Raw genomic sequence first — 14,304 nt, 5'->3', positions numbered from 1 at the left:
AAAAGTCCTTTAAAGAGACTCTGTAACAAATTTTTCAGCCTTAGTTCTTCTATCCTATAAGTTCCTATGCCTGTTCTAATCTGCTCTGGTTTACTGCAGTCTTTCCTAACTGCACTGTCTCTGTAATAAATCAATGTATCTTTCCTCTGTCCTGTTTGTCGGGCTAAGGCTTGATTGTGTGGAATGTGCAGGGCTGCTTGTGATTGGTAGAAGCGATACACACCCTCTGCAGGCTCCCTGCACACTCTGAATGACTCACACACTATGCTTAGCTGAGCCTATTAGAAGCTGGTTAGTTTGTTTGTAAACACTGCCTAAAACTGTTAATTACAAGCCAGGATTGCAGCAGAGAGTGGCAGAAACAGCACAGAGGGGCACAGGAGAAAATAATGAATAGAATGGTATGCTTTTTATTGTAAGAATATTAGAGTACAGATTCTCTTTAAGGCTCAGTTCACTGTGCTGGAGCATACCACACCCACTGGCAGACAGAAATCATGGTAACATCTTAACCCCCAGCACCTAACCTTAACATCCCTTGCCCCCCCCATGCCTTGCCTTAACCCCCCCCCCCCCCCCCCCACGGGCCTAACCTTAATCCCCCACCTCCGCGTGCCCTAACTTTAACACACTCTGCACCCACTGTGGCAGATGTGCTGTCACATCGTTGCCATTTCCTGCGCAGGTATGGAGCATGGGTGTACCAGTCATTAATTAAACAGCAAAAAAAAAAGCTGCATACAGCAGGACCTTTTCTGCAGTGGACCAAGAAAAAAAAAAAAAAAAGAGAATGTATCATTGTGCACTGACCAATAGGGAACCAATGTTGACCCTTTGATTTTCAGTCAGCTGCCTGATCCATCAAAACATAGAAAAGTGGACATCATGAAAACAACTTTAAACATGCATGTTCGGATTTTCTTCCAATGAGCCTATCCCTTTCTGTGCCCCTAGCTATGCATTTTGTTTCACAATTGTTAATATATGAAGATCGCCTGCTCTTCCCTCTACCCAGCAATAAACATACCAACCAAGGTAATTAAAATAGCCATATTTAACAGAAAGATTGCTAACAAGAAAACTATAGTTCCTATTTGCAATGCATGCATCCACGTTGCTTGCCATACTCAAACAGAAAACACTTAACTCACCTGGTAGAAAACAGGAATGTTAAAAGCATGAATGCTAGTTGAATAAAAAATACTGTAAAGTAAAAGAAAAAAAAATTACATATATGCAGCACAAAAAGCAAACATGTAATTATTTTACTAGTCATAAAGGCCTGGGCACACAGTTAAAAACACAAGGTAGCCATGCTTTGTACAAAGACGCACAGCACATGCACTCCTGTGCAGGTACAGCGAGTAGGACAGTGCTGCGTTGCTGACAGAAATGCATGCAGCAGAGTGTTGCCAGAGCACCTCACAGCACATAAGTGCGTCAGACGGTGCTGCTTGTGCTGAACTCCGCTCAGCAAGGTGGCAGTGTGCCCAGGTCCCACGAAATATGGAGGCCGCCTCAGTGGTCATTCCAGGAAACCAGGTTCCAGGTGACCAACTTAACTTAAAGTGACTCTGTAACAAAAATTACAACGTTTTTTCTACCATCCTACAAGTTCCTAAACCTATTCTAATGTGATCTGGCTTGCTGCAGCTCTTTCTACTATAACCATCTCTGAAATAAATCAATGTATTTTTCCCCTGTCAGACTTGTCGGCCTGTGTCTGGAAGGCTGCCAAGTTCTTCAGTGTTGAACTGTTCCTCTATGCACACTCCAGTGTGTGTTTTATTTACATAAGCCAGCAGCTTCTCTGCTATCTTATCAGTGATAGAAGAGGGCTGGATAAAAATCCTCCTCTGGAGGCTGTGAAAGGAGGTGGTCTGTCACATACTAAGGAATTAACGACATAGGCAGAGCTGTCTGCAGGAAGCCTGTAATGTTCAGTGCATGAGAGAAGCTGGGGACAGAAGGTAAACACACACAAGTGATCGCTTGAGATTCAGAAGTAAGGCTGTATACAGCCTGCTTGTGTATGGATGTATTTTCTATGTGTGGACATGCTGTACATCAACCTACTTCCTGTTTTGGTGGCCATTTTGTTTGTTTATAAACAAACTTTTTAAAACAGTTTTTGACTACTTTTAATGCGGCGGGGAGCTGTGAAATTGTGACAGAGGGTAATAGGAGATGTCCCCTAACGCACTGGTATGTTTACTTTTGTGCGATTTTAACAATACAGAGTCTCTTTAAAAAAAGTATTAAAGCCAGGGACTCTGCATTAGGGCTGGGTCTTACTAGGAATGCTTTTGCTGGCAATCTGGAAAAATGCACTCCGGTGGTTACCTATGGTGGTCCCACTAGCAGCACAAAACGCTACCTCCAGTAGTGTTGGAGCGATCCCAAAACAATCCCACCAGTGGCTACAGTAGCCAAATTGTGATCGCCCCAGGAATCGCAGCACTTTCACAATTCTTGGGTGCCCCCTCCCCCCAAAAAAAGGTTCATACATTTAAAGGAGAGGAATAACTGCATCCAAAAATGTTTCTATTGTTGGCTTGCTTAACATCAAATATGTTTCTATGACATGAACATATGGTAAGAAACAGTTAAAGAGAGTCTGAAGCGAGAATAAATCTCGCTTCAGACCTCATAGATAGCAGGGGCATGTGTGCCCCTGCTAAAACACCGCTATCCCGCGGCTTAACGGGGGTCCCTTCACCCCCAAATCCCCTTCGTGCAGCCGGGGAGCGCTTCCGCATTGGGGCAGGGCTAACCGCCGCAGCCCTGCCTCATGCGCGTCTATCAGACGCGTACCTCCGCCTCTCCCCCGCCCCTCTCAGTCTTCCTTCACTGAGAGGGGCGGGGGAGAGGCGGCGATGCGCGTCTGATAGACGCGCTGTGAGGCAGGGCTGCAGCCGTTAGCCCTGCCTCCAGGAAGAAAGACATCTACGACCAAGTTTACGACTAAGTTTTGCGGGGGTGGGTTTGGGGGTGAAGGGACCCCCGTTTAGCCGCGGGATAGCGGCATTTTAGCAGGGGCACACATGCCGCTGCTAACTATGAGCTCTGAAGCGAGATTTATTCTCACTTCAGAGTCTCTTTAAAGCAACACTAAAAGTGAACCTGTAAGGAGAAAAAAAAAAATTAAAAAAGTCAGATACTTACCAAAGTAGAGGGAAGCCACTGGATAGTCCAGAGGCTTACTCAATCGTCCTCGACCCCACCGATTTAATGCCAAGACCCTCTAAGCATATCTGACAAGGGCTTGTCAGACTTGCTCTTGTGGCCATGCTATCATTTGTGTACAAGCGTGTCCATACTGCGTATGTGTGAGTACAGTCCACGCCTGTGTTGTGTTGCTGCATGAAGCAGCTTGTGCACAAAGGAAAAGGCTGTGCACAAGCGGCTTTATGCTACTACACAAGTGTGGACCCATTCAAGCATGTGCAATGATGGAAGGGACTGTGTCTGCCAAGATGAAGAAGGTTCCGGCTAATATACAAGGTTAACTAAAGACACTAAATCCTGACTGAATCAAAACCACAGGACTCGGGGAAAGTGACAGTTGGCCAGTGGGAGGGGTTTGCTAAGACACAGGCTCTAGTCTCACTCCCTACACATACCAATAAGCCATATCTGAACAAAGTCAAATTAGTATATATTAAGACTAAAAACAAAAATGGGGCAATACTTTTTCACACGGTTTCTTTACTTCCCAAGTTTTGGGCACAGATTCACTTTAACTGGATATCTCACATTGTCAAAGAACAAATACATGCATTTTTACACTTACTGATAAATACAATAACAACCAAGCTAAAAGTGTCCAGGTCAATATTGGGGTTGGAGAATGTATCACAGAAGGTTGTGTAGATGATCATGAGCAGGACACAGCTGCTAATGGCACCAAATGGAGGCTTCTTCCTCTCCAGCCAGTCTTTGATGTACCTCCGCACAATCTGCAATAGAGAAGCCAACAGGTTGCCTCTTTCAGGGCTTGCAGTGAGAGCACACATGGGCGACACAAAGTGAACTTGACAGCAGAAAGACATAAAGAGAAGTGAATAATTCCAATGACTGCCACAGTGGATTTCAAAAGCTTCCCAGCCGCCACAGTTTTATTCTGGGGAATTTAACAATTTTAGTGCAACTTCCACTGGGCACCTATAATGAGAGTATATTTTCAACTGAATCAAATCTATCCTTAATTATGTCAAATGTTCTTTGCCGGCTGTCACCGAGACAAGCCCATTAAGACTCCCTGATGTTTATCTCCTCTGCTGATACTAATGGATGTGTGTAATTATCACAATCCCTCTTGCATCAACAGACAATTCTGAGTGCAACTTCTGGAACCTTAAATTTGTGACATCTTCAGGAATTTCATGACGGCACATAATCGAAAGTGATCCATGGAACACGTTAATATTTAAAACGCCAGGAATGCGCCAGAAGTTTTTAATTAAATTATAACTTATGCTTGAAAAGCAAAAGTGTATGTGTTAGGGGAGTTTAAATAATTCAACGTCTGAATATCTGGAGTTTTCAGAAATCTAAAGATAAATGCCATTTGATTTCTTTTATTTTCAAAAAATTAATGCGGAGGAAAAGAATTAATCACCACCTGAGTAATTAATTAGCATGGAGACAGTATCGCAGAGCCTTTAAACTTTTACAGCACAAAATGGTAGTCTTGGCGTTAAGAAAAAGGTCTGCCTGATAAATTCTAAAAGACATTAAAACACTTCTTGTAAAACGTGGGACTTTCCGACGGCTGCGTTATCAGCAGTGAGAAAATATCCAATTAAAATGTGCAGGATACCAGTGCTGTATGGAAGACAGGGGATTCTACTACTACTGATCAGCCTAAAAGTAACCATTTATAGTCACTACAAAAATACACAAAGTATGTATGAAGAGATTGTCTGGTTCAGTTTTCCAATGACACTTTCACTCTCTCACACATAATAAAGTGAAGTCAGATTTGTCAAACAGTATATTCTTCTTCAGCTTTCCTTAACTTTTCAAAAAAAAAATGCAGACAGTCCCCTACTTACAATCGACTCGAGTTACAAACAAAGCTGTCTTCATGTATAAAATATACAATACGGTTTTCTTTATTACAAATTTTTGTTGCTGAATGTTGAAATTAACGGTTATAAATAGTTAAAAACACTTTAAATGCACACTGAAAACTACCAAAAAAGCATAGTTTATGCTATCTGTACAAATCCAGAGTTATCCGAAAGTAAATAATTTATTCACGTTTCACTATAACCCAGGACTCAACTTACAAACATTCTTCCAGAATTAAACCGGTTTGTAAATAGGGAACTGTACTCAGCTTACCACCTGATGTGGCAAAACCATTGATTTCTCCATACACAACACATCACTCTGCAATCTACTGAAAAACTAAGGAACTGCAGTATTGCAGTATTTAATGCAGTACAACTCTATAGGCAGTCAATTGACCTCCATTCCTTCCCCCAATTGACTAAAATTTTTGGTCCTGTCCAATCAATAGTTTCAATCGATTTTCAGTCTAAATAGTTGACATTTTTTATCGATGGGACATATTGGAAATCAGATTTCTGGCAGACTTTATCACAGTGATCGAATCTGCCAGGAATCAAACAGGAAAAGTGATAAGTGTATCGCCACATTACCAAAAAAAATTGGTTAAGAACACAGGAAATAGCAGTAGTAGAATATCAGTAAATTTACTGATATTCTACTACTTAATTGATATAGTGAAATTTTGGTAATATTTGCCAATATTTAAAACCTAACCTCTCCCTACTCTCACACAGAAGCCTCCTATGGTGGGAAACTAATAACGCCAACCCCCCAGCAGGCAACTAATACCCTCCCCCCAGACAGCTAATAACCCGCCTCCCTGGTGGCAACTAATACCCTCCCCCCAGACAACTAATAACCCGCCTCCCTGGTAGCAACTAGTAACCACACACACACGCTAAACACCAGAGACAATAATGGGCGCCTGCTATGCAAACTGCGGCTACTAATAGCGGATGCTTTGTCACAGTTCGCATACTTAGTGTTATAATTTAAGTAGACCTCAGTTATTTGGCCTGAGTTTAGGTAAAAGGCTTGTCCGCAGTGTATGCCTTTAAAATAAATAGAGTTCTTGTGATGCAGGCAGAGGCATCTCAGGGTCTGTGTGTAGCAGAGGATACACGCAGATACTGAGAACATGTTCCTGAAAGAAGGCCACAGGCCTACTCTGACCTCAACACGTACACCACAGGAACCATCAACATAGGCCGTGTTTACCAAAATACCAAATTGCAGTAAGTAAAGGAAAGGTGACATTGAATATTAATCGAGTAGGTGGGTATTATGACACCACGAGGGGGCTCAACCAATAGTCTGGTCTAGGGGATGGCGAAGATGATGTCACATTTAACTCTTTCTTAGTCGGTATTAAAACCCAGGTGGGCGATCAGAGCTCACTCTGCTTCTTACGTTCACACTAGCTCTAAATGCTGACTGGGACCTCTAAGTATTTTCATTCTATATGTAATCTGATATAATGTATGCTGTACATAGGTAGTCTAGTGTAACATAGTTTAGAAAGAAGGTACCTGATTGACTTCAGCACGAAGTTTAATCAAGAAGCTTGTAACGCAACATGAAGATTGGCGTGGCTAGGATATGATGAACTGTATTTATCTATATTTCTGTTTCCTGAATAAATAACGTGAATATTGAAGAAGCCTGAGAAAGTCTATCTCCTGCTTGCTGTGATGAGTCGTGTGTGCAACTCTTGCTGATGAGTTGCTGGTGCCGGAGAAAGGTGATTAGAACAGTTTATAACACTTAGCGGGTGCCAATTTTTGTTGCACTTCTTTAGCTGCTCCATATGTAGGCTGCAATAATTCCTTTTAAACAATACCAGTTTCCTGGTGTTGTTTTAATCTTATGCATTAGTAGTGTCTGAATCACACACCTGAAACAAGCATGCTACTAATCTTAGATTTTTGTCAGAAACATCTGATTAGCATGCTTTTCAGGGTCTATGGCTAAAAGTATTAGAGGCAGAGGATTAGCAGTAAAGCCAGGCAATTAGCATAGTTTAAAAGGAAAGAAATATGGCAGCCTCCACATCACTCATTTCAGGTGTCCTTTAAACTTCTGACAGTGTGAGATTATTTTGGACATCAGTATGTCCTCTGCAAAGGTAGAGTTTTTTTATCCCTTTGCGCTGTGGTGAACACTCTGCCTCTCTCTCAGGCCTGGAACCCACTGCAAAACGCTATCGCTAATCGCAAGTGCTAGCATTTTGTATGAGCAGTTTGTCAGCGGTTTCATGAGCGTTTTAGGAAGGGATTTTACAAAGTGTAGGAATTTGCCAGTGATTGTGTAGCGATTAGCGTTTTAAAGTCTGATTGGTCCTTTCAATTAATTTTAATTTTGTTACAGTGTGTGGTAACGTTAAAAACGCTAGCAAAATCACTCCATGCAGGTTTTGATGAGAGATTACGCCAGCGTTTATATACTTTACATTGAAGCGCTAACGCTCCCAAAATGCTGCATGTCCTGCATTTCCAATTTGAGGAATCGCAAACGCTCCAGTGGAAGTTGCCCCATCCATTTACATTAGCTGAGCGTTTTGGCAAAACGCTAGCGTTCTGTAACGCTCCAAAAATGCTCTCAAAATCGCCCTTGTGGGTTCCAGCCCTAATGGAAAGTGCATGAAACTCAGCCAGTCCAAAGGTTGCATGAATTGTCACTTAGTAGAAGTAAAGCATCAGGTGAAACTATGATAAGCTGAGGGTCTATACAGGGGATGAGACTGACAGGCAGGAGGCATAATAATGCATTTGAATAGTATTATTAAAGGCAATTTATATTGATCAGCCATTATTATCGGTTAACCCTCTGGGGTCATGTTATGTGAGACTCAAGCTGGCCAGTTTGGGTCGTCTCTGGAGAGAATCAACCAGTTTATAGCTGCCCAGATGTGTCTTATACTGAGAATATACAGTGAGATAGTTGCGCCGGATCGAGCCGCTGGTTTGATCCTGACGCATCCCTGCTCGTCCCCGCCGGCGCCTGGATCGATTCCCGCTCGTCCCCGCGGGCGCTCCTTATCTTACGCTCGAATCGAGCGGAAGATAAGAGCCCGAGGGGACGAGCAGGGATCGATCCAGGCGGCAGCGGGGACGAGCGGGGATGCGCCGGGATTGAGTCAGCGGCTCGATCCGGTGCAACTATCTCACCGTGTATTCCCAGCATTAGATCCAGCGTGCCGAGTATATTGTTCTCTGCCTTACCTCTCCTGCTGGAAGCCACTCCATTGTGCCCCACACTGTTTTCCCTTCTCCTTCCTCAGCAACAGAACAAATCAGACCTGCGTGTACAGCACTCGCCTGGGAAATGTTGCTCGAGGGATCGAGTCCCGATTCTTTGTGCGTATGTGCGCACCTAAAGTTGATGCTACTACAGAGTGGTGCAAAAAAAGGTTGGCATGGCTGCCTGCCACCAGCGCAAGTATGCAGGCAGATGTATGGATAACACTTTCATACAGCAGAAAATGCAGGTGACACAGGCTTCAATCAAGCTGGGAGGAAACACACACAGCAAGGATAGAGTAAGAGGCACACTGGAACCGGCTGGTGGCTGCCTGTAAACACACACTTGTGTCAGGCAGCCTGGCCAGATTTTCACGCACCACTCTGTACTTACAGCCACTAAGATGCCAAGCAGCTAGCTGCTACAGTGCGACATAGTTAATAGGAAGTAAATTAGATAACATTAAAAGGAGCGATTTATCTAAGCAGCTGCGACTAGTAGGTGATGTGACCCCAATGGCCCTTTTCTGCTGGCTGTGTTTTTGGATCACAGAAATTCACAGATTGCAGGTGCTCCACGATTAACATGTCAATTGCAGTGCCCCCTCTCCACTGCCATGTGTTGGGGTTTTTTTGGCCTTCATAAGGTGTTTCAATACCCTTTGCAAAGCAATGCTAAAAATGCACTTGGTTTTATGAGGAGAATCACCATCGCAACGTGTTTGTGATGCTGATCACGATTTTCAGTAGAAAAGGGCCCTAACTGATCATTTTGAATCTGGCTTTCTTTCAGTAAAATACAATATGCTAGATAACCGGGTCTCTGTGATGAATCACTATACAGATTTCAGTGATTTACTATCGGCACGCAGCACTGGAGATTATGGTATGCACAAAATATTTCCGTGAACAGTGAAACAAAGCTGCCAACAACTAAGGTGTTTTGTGTAACTTGGCTGCTGTCACCGAGCTGGCAACATGTCACTTAGAGCCACACAAGGGTTAATCAGTGGTTGGGTAACTAGAGAATGCATGAATGATAATGTGCAGACATGCTTTTCATTATTTATTCATGGAAAACAGTGGGTTTTGGTGTGCTTCTTTGAAAAATGTTCAAACTGGTAGAATATACGGGAGCACTGTGAAAATTCTATGCCATTAACATTTAATCATAAATTGCTCTTTAATATAAAACATAAAATAAAGGTCTGTCACAAGCACTTACGTGCAGCAGTAGAAGATGGCATGAAAGCATGAAGGAAGTAACCTGCTACAGTGACTGTCAATGGCATCACTGTGCGTATGTTAACCCATGCATATCAGGTGTTTACCTATTCCGTGCAAAGACATCCTCGGCCTCACTGAACTAGTGAACCCGTGCACACCTGATAGCCATATAGTTCAGTGACTGCCAGTGCTATCACTGCCTAGTGGATAACCAACTTACACCTGTTGATCACTTGTCATGCAAAGAATATCAGGGTGTTGTGTAGCCTACATAACTGGCCATATCCATTATCCCATCCCTATGAATTTGTTAACCTATGACCACTTCATCATTTAGGTGATGCAATGTTAAGAAAATCATTTTGTTTTAAAGATTCTCACTTCTAACACACTTGTGAGGATTGACATCAACCACAATGCTTAGCCTCCCACACTTATAAATGTGTGGGTGGGTCAACTTCTAGTCACTGGACTGGCTGGCGATGGATAGGAAAAAAAAGTGCACAAGCATACAACATGTTCCTATCCTGCTCAACCGGATTCTGAAAAGAATCGTGAGCTTAGCGAGCACACCACAAATACTGCACTAAGTCACGACCCACAGCCAGACTAAGCCACCACCCACATTAAGCCTCCCACAGTCACACCAAGCCACTGCCCACACTAAGCCACCTTCCACAGCAGCACTAAACCACCACCCACAACAGGTGCTTCCAGGTCCTTTCATACTTACAAACTTCAGTTAGTATATAGGATGGTCCTTTGTGTATGGAAGGGATACCAGCCAGCCATTGATCCAGAACAGCAATAGGTCACACTTTATGGACTGTCTGTTGCTGTTAACCTAGTGATTAGCTGCACTAAGCCACCACCCACACTAAGCCACCTCCCACACTAGGCCTCCTACAGCTGCACTAAGCCACCACCCACACTAAGCCACCTCCCACACTAGGCCTCCCACAGCTGCACTAAGCCACCATCTACACTAAGCCTCCCACAGCCGCAATAGGCCACCACCCACACTAAGCCACCAACAGCCGCAGTAAGCCACCGCCCACCCCAAGTCTCCCACAGCTGCACTAAGCCACCGCCCACAATAAGCCTCCCACAGCCACACCAAGCCACTGCCCACACTAAGCCACCTTCCACAACAGCACTAAACCACCACCCATACTAAGCCACCTCCCGCACTAAGCCATCCACAGCTGCACTAAGCCACCACCCACACTAAGTCCCCTCCCACACTAAGCCACCACCCACGCTAAGCCTCCCACAGCCACACCAAGCCACCGCCCACACTAAGCCACCTTCCACAGCAGCACTAAATCACCACCCACACTAAGCCTCCCACAGCCACACCAAGCCACCGCCCACACTAAGCCACCTTCCACAGCAGCACTAAATCACCACCCACACTAAGCCTCCCACAGCCGCACTAAGCCACCGCCCACACTAGGCCACCTCCCGCACTAAGCCACCCACAGCTGCACTAAATCACCACCCACACTAAGCCTCCCACAGCCGCACTAAGCCACCGCCCACACTAGGCCACCTCCCGCACTAAGCCACCCACAGCTGCACTAAGCCACCACCCACACTAAGCCTCCCACAGCCGCAATAAGCCACCGCCCACACTAAGCCTCCCACAGCCGCAATAAGCCACCGCCCACAGCAGCACTAAACCACCACCCACACTAAGCCACCTCCCGCACTAAGCCACCCACAGCTGCACTAAGCCACCACCCACACTAAGCCTCCCACAGCCGCAATAAGCCACCACCCACAGCAGCACTAAACCACCACCCACACTAAGCCACCTCCCGCACTAAGCCACACACAGCTGCACTAAGCCACCACCCACACTAAGCCATCGCTCACACTAAGCCACCCACAGCCAGACTAAGCCACCACCCAAACTAAGCCTCCCACAGCCACACTAAGCCACCGCCCACACTAAGCCTCCCACAGTCGCACCAAGCCACCGCCCACACTAAACCACCTCCCACAACAGGTGCTTCCAGGTCCTTTCATACTTACAAACTTCAGTTAGTATATAGGATGGTCCTTTGTGTGTGGAAGGGATACCAGCCAGCCATTGCTCCAGAACAGCAATAGGTCACACTTTATGGACTGTCTGTTGCTGTTAACCTAGTGATTAGGCAACTGTAGCGGAACTCTTAGCTTAATTTTTTGAGCACTGAATGATGAGAGATCTCTGTGCTGGCTGGAAACACTTTTTACCCCATAAAAGAACATGCCCACATAGGACTGGCCAGGTAAATCATTAGAATCATTTAGGTTAGGGGAATACAGGAACTCACTCTCTTTCACAGACACATACCGTAAGTCAGTCACTCAAGACAAGTGTACTATCATTTAAATTCCAGGCATAAAGGCATTTGATTTGGTAAAATGCACTAGGAATGACTATATACATATTTTATATGCAGGCAGTAAATGCATGTATGATACTTTATGCAATCACTGCACAGCTGAATCACACAGAAATAAGGGCTTGGAAACAGGCTGCACTACTCAGTATAGTCAGTTTAACATGGATAATTATTACAGCGTGGAACAGCTTAGCTTCTGAGCAGTGCTGCCCAATCAGCAGGACGGGAGAGGATTTGCCTAGGGTGTATTGCTAAGCTGCAGAAGGGAAAGGAGTGGGCACAGCTCTGGATGTTGTATGTCTCCATCACATGACTGGCTGGAAAAAATATTTTCACGAGTTAAGGCATTTACCAACATTTTATCTATGTATTCAACTGTTTTGTTTTTTGGGGGGTTGCTTTGGTTTGTTTTTGTATTTTTAGTTTAAAGTGCATTCTAGCGATACAACTTTGGGAAATGTATTAAAGTCTTCCCTAGTAAGATCCCCATCTCTGCTATAAAGGTAACTGTTTGCTCTGCTGTATGTTCTGGGTAAGGGAACATACACAAAATTCAGTATGTGCCAGGTAAAATGTAATTATTATTATTATTATTGTTTGCCAGTAGCAATTCTCTCCTTCCCACTGATTTGCCCATAGGAATAACAGAATAAACAATGAGTGAGAGAGAAGCAAAGAAATAGTATTTTATTGGCACAGTTTGCAATCAGGGGTCAGCACACACTGCTGCTAGTCTATCAACAGAAGTAGGCGGTAGAGCTCTGCGCATGCGCACTACATAGTTGTAATGTCACGACTACATAGTGGGCATGTGCAGAGCACTACCAGAGCAGAAGACACTGACCCATTGGGGGTCAGCGATGATTCAGAGGCTTACAGCGGGACCCTGGAGAAGACCGGAGTTGCAGGGAGGGACACACGTGATCTCTAGAGGCCAGAAGAAACCCCAGGTAAGTAAAGCTAGATTTAATGAATCGCCCCGGTCCAATCAAACTTATGGGGAGCCTCTCAGGAAGAATTAAAGGATCATTGTAAAAAAATTTAATATTTAAAATATAGGTGTATTCATACATGTAAGATGTGCATTTGTTCCAGAGTAAAATGAAATATAACCTACTTTTTTTTTCCAATGTCACTGTCACATCAGGTTGTAAAAATGCACCCCTAGTCTTGGCCCCTACTTCAGGTAGCCTCTCCGCTAGATAGGTAGTCAGAAGTGCCCCCAGTATTAGGTAGGTCCCTCTCCTAGTATAGGTAACCAGATGTGCCCCTAGTATTAAATAGCACCCTCCCTCAGTATAGGTAGGCAGGTTACCCCCCTGTATAACGTAGCCCCTTCCCCCAGTACAGGTAACCAAAATTGCCCCCAATAAGGGGGCCCCCTACCAAGTTTAGGTAGTCAAGTGTGCTTTCAATATTAGCCAGTCCTTTCCCCAGTTTACATAGCCAGATGTGCTCCCAGTATTAGGCAGCTCCCTCCCCAGTATAGGTAACAGATGTGCCTCTACCTCCCTCGCCACGTGTAGTTGAGAGAGGAGCATAAATAAACATACTCACCCACTCTCAGCTTCCAGCGCTGATCTCCCTTTAGCTACGCATACAGTGTCCAGTCTATGGTCGCAGCATTTCACTCTGCATATAATCCGCTGGCACTTCTTGGCGACGGGTCTACGGCGAGGCTGTAGCCATGGAGATGGGATGCTGGACATGCGGTTGAAAGGAAGATCGGTGCTGAAAGCTGAGAGTAGCGAGTCATTTCCTTTATGCTCCGCTCAAAACTCTGCAAAGTGAGAGTGAGGGAGAGGAGTGAGCAGGCAGGCTGAATCAGACCCTGCATTGGCGGATTTAATGATAAAAGCTAAGCAGTACAGGCACGGCCTGACTGGGCAAGAATTGTATGCTCTGCTATTATTGAAACGTCAAATGAATATTCCCCAGTTGATCCACTATCTTCCTTTTTTGTTTGGCTTGTGTTCTGTGGATTCCTGAACATGGGGTGAGCTCCTCTCTAATACTGTGGCACCCTTCCCCAACTTTGCTACTGACACTAAAGAATGTGTTGCCCAGATGGTATTTACAGTAATCTGCATACCCGCAATTTGAGCTTCTTCCAGCCAGACACTGAGCTATAGTATGAAATGACAGTATCATAATAGAAAAAAATTACCCCCCCCCCCCCCCCCAAAAAAAACAACAAAACAAAAACAAAAGCACAGGACATCATGATTCACGGTTTGAAACATTTCCGAGTAGAAATTCAGTGGATTGCAAATAAATATGTCTTACTGGTTCTCTTTATGAAGCAGAGTGCAACGAAGTTCACTGAGAGCCGACATGCACTGAGCATTGTGGATGTGGGATCAGGT

The 14,304-nt window shown here is 44.6% G+C and overlaps 1 protein-coding gene across 1 annotated transcript in view; it reads right to left on the bottom strand.

The window, feature by feature from the left end:
- SLC10A7 (solute carrier family 10 member 7) overlaps nt 1–14,304 on the bottom strand; it is a 230,139-nt gene that overhangs the window by 38,906 nt on the left and 176,929 nt on the right. Inside the window, exons 8-9 of the mRNA XM_068269731.1 lie at nt 3,794–3,959; nt 1,152–1,203 (exon numbers count right to left, since the gene is read on the bottom strand). Coding sequence (XP_068125832.1) covers nt 1,152–1,203; nt 3,794–3,959 — 218 coding nt within the window. The remainder of the gene's footprint in view (nt 1–1,151; nt 1,204–3,793; nt 3,960–14,304) is intronic.

This window comes from Hyperolius riggenbachi, chromosome 1 (assembly GCF_040937935.1).
Source record: "Hyperolius riggenbachi isolate aHypRig1 chromosome 1, aHypRig1.pri, whole genome shotgun sequence".
In the NCBI taxonomy this organism is placed as follows: Eukaryota; Metazoa; Chordata; class Amphibia; order Anura; family Hyperoliidae; genus Hyperolius; species Hyperolius riggenbachi.
The sequence above is the reverse complement of the archived record's forward strand: the minus strand, read 5'-3'. Positions and strand labels throughout refer to the sequence as shown.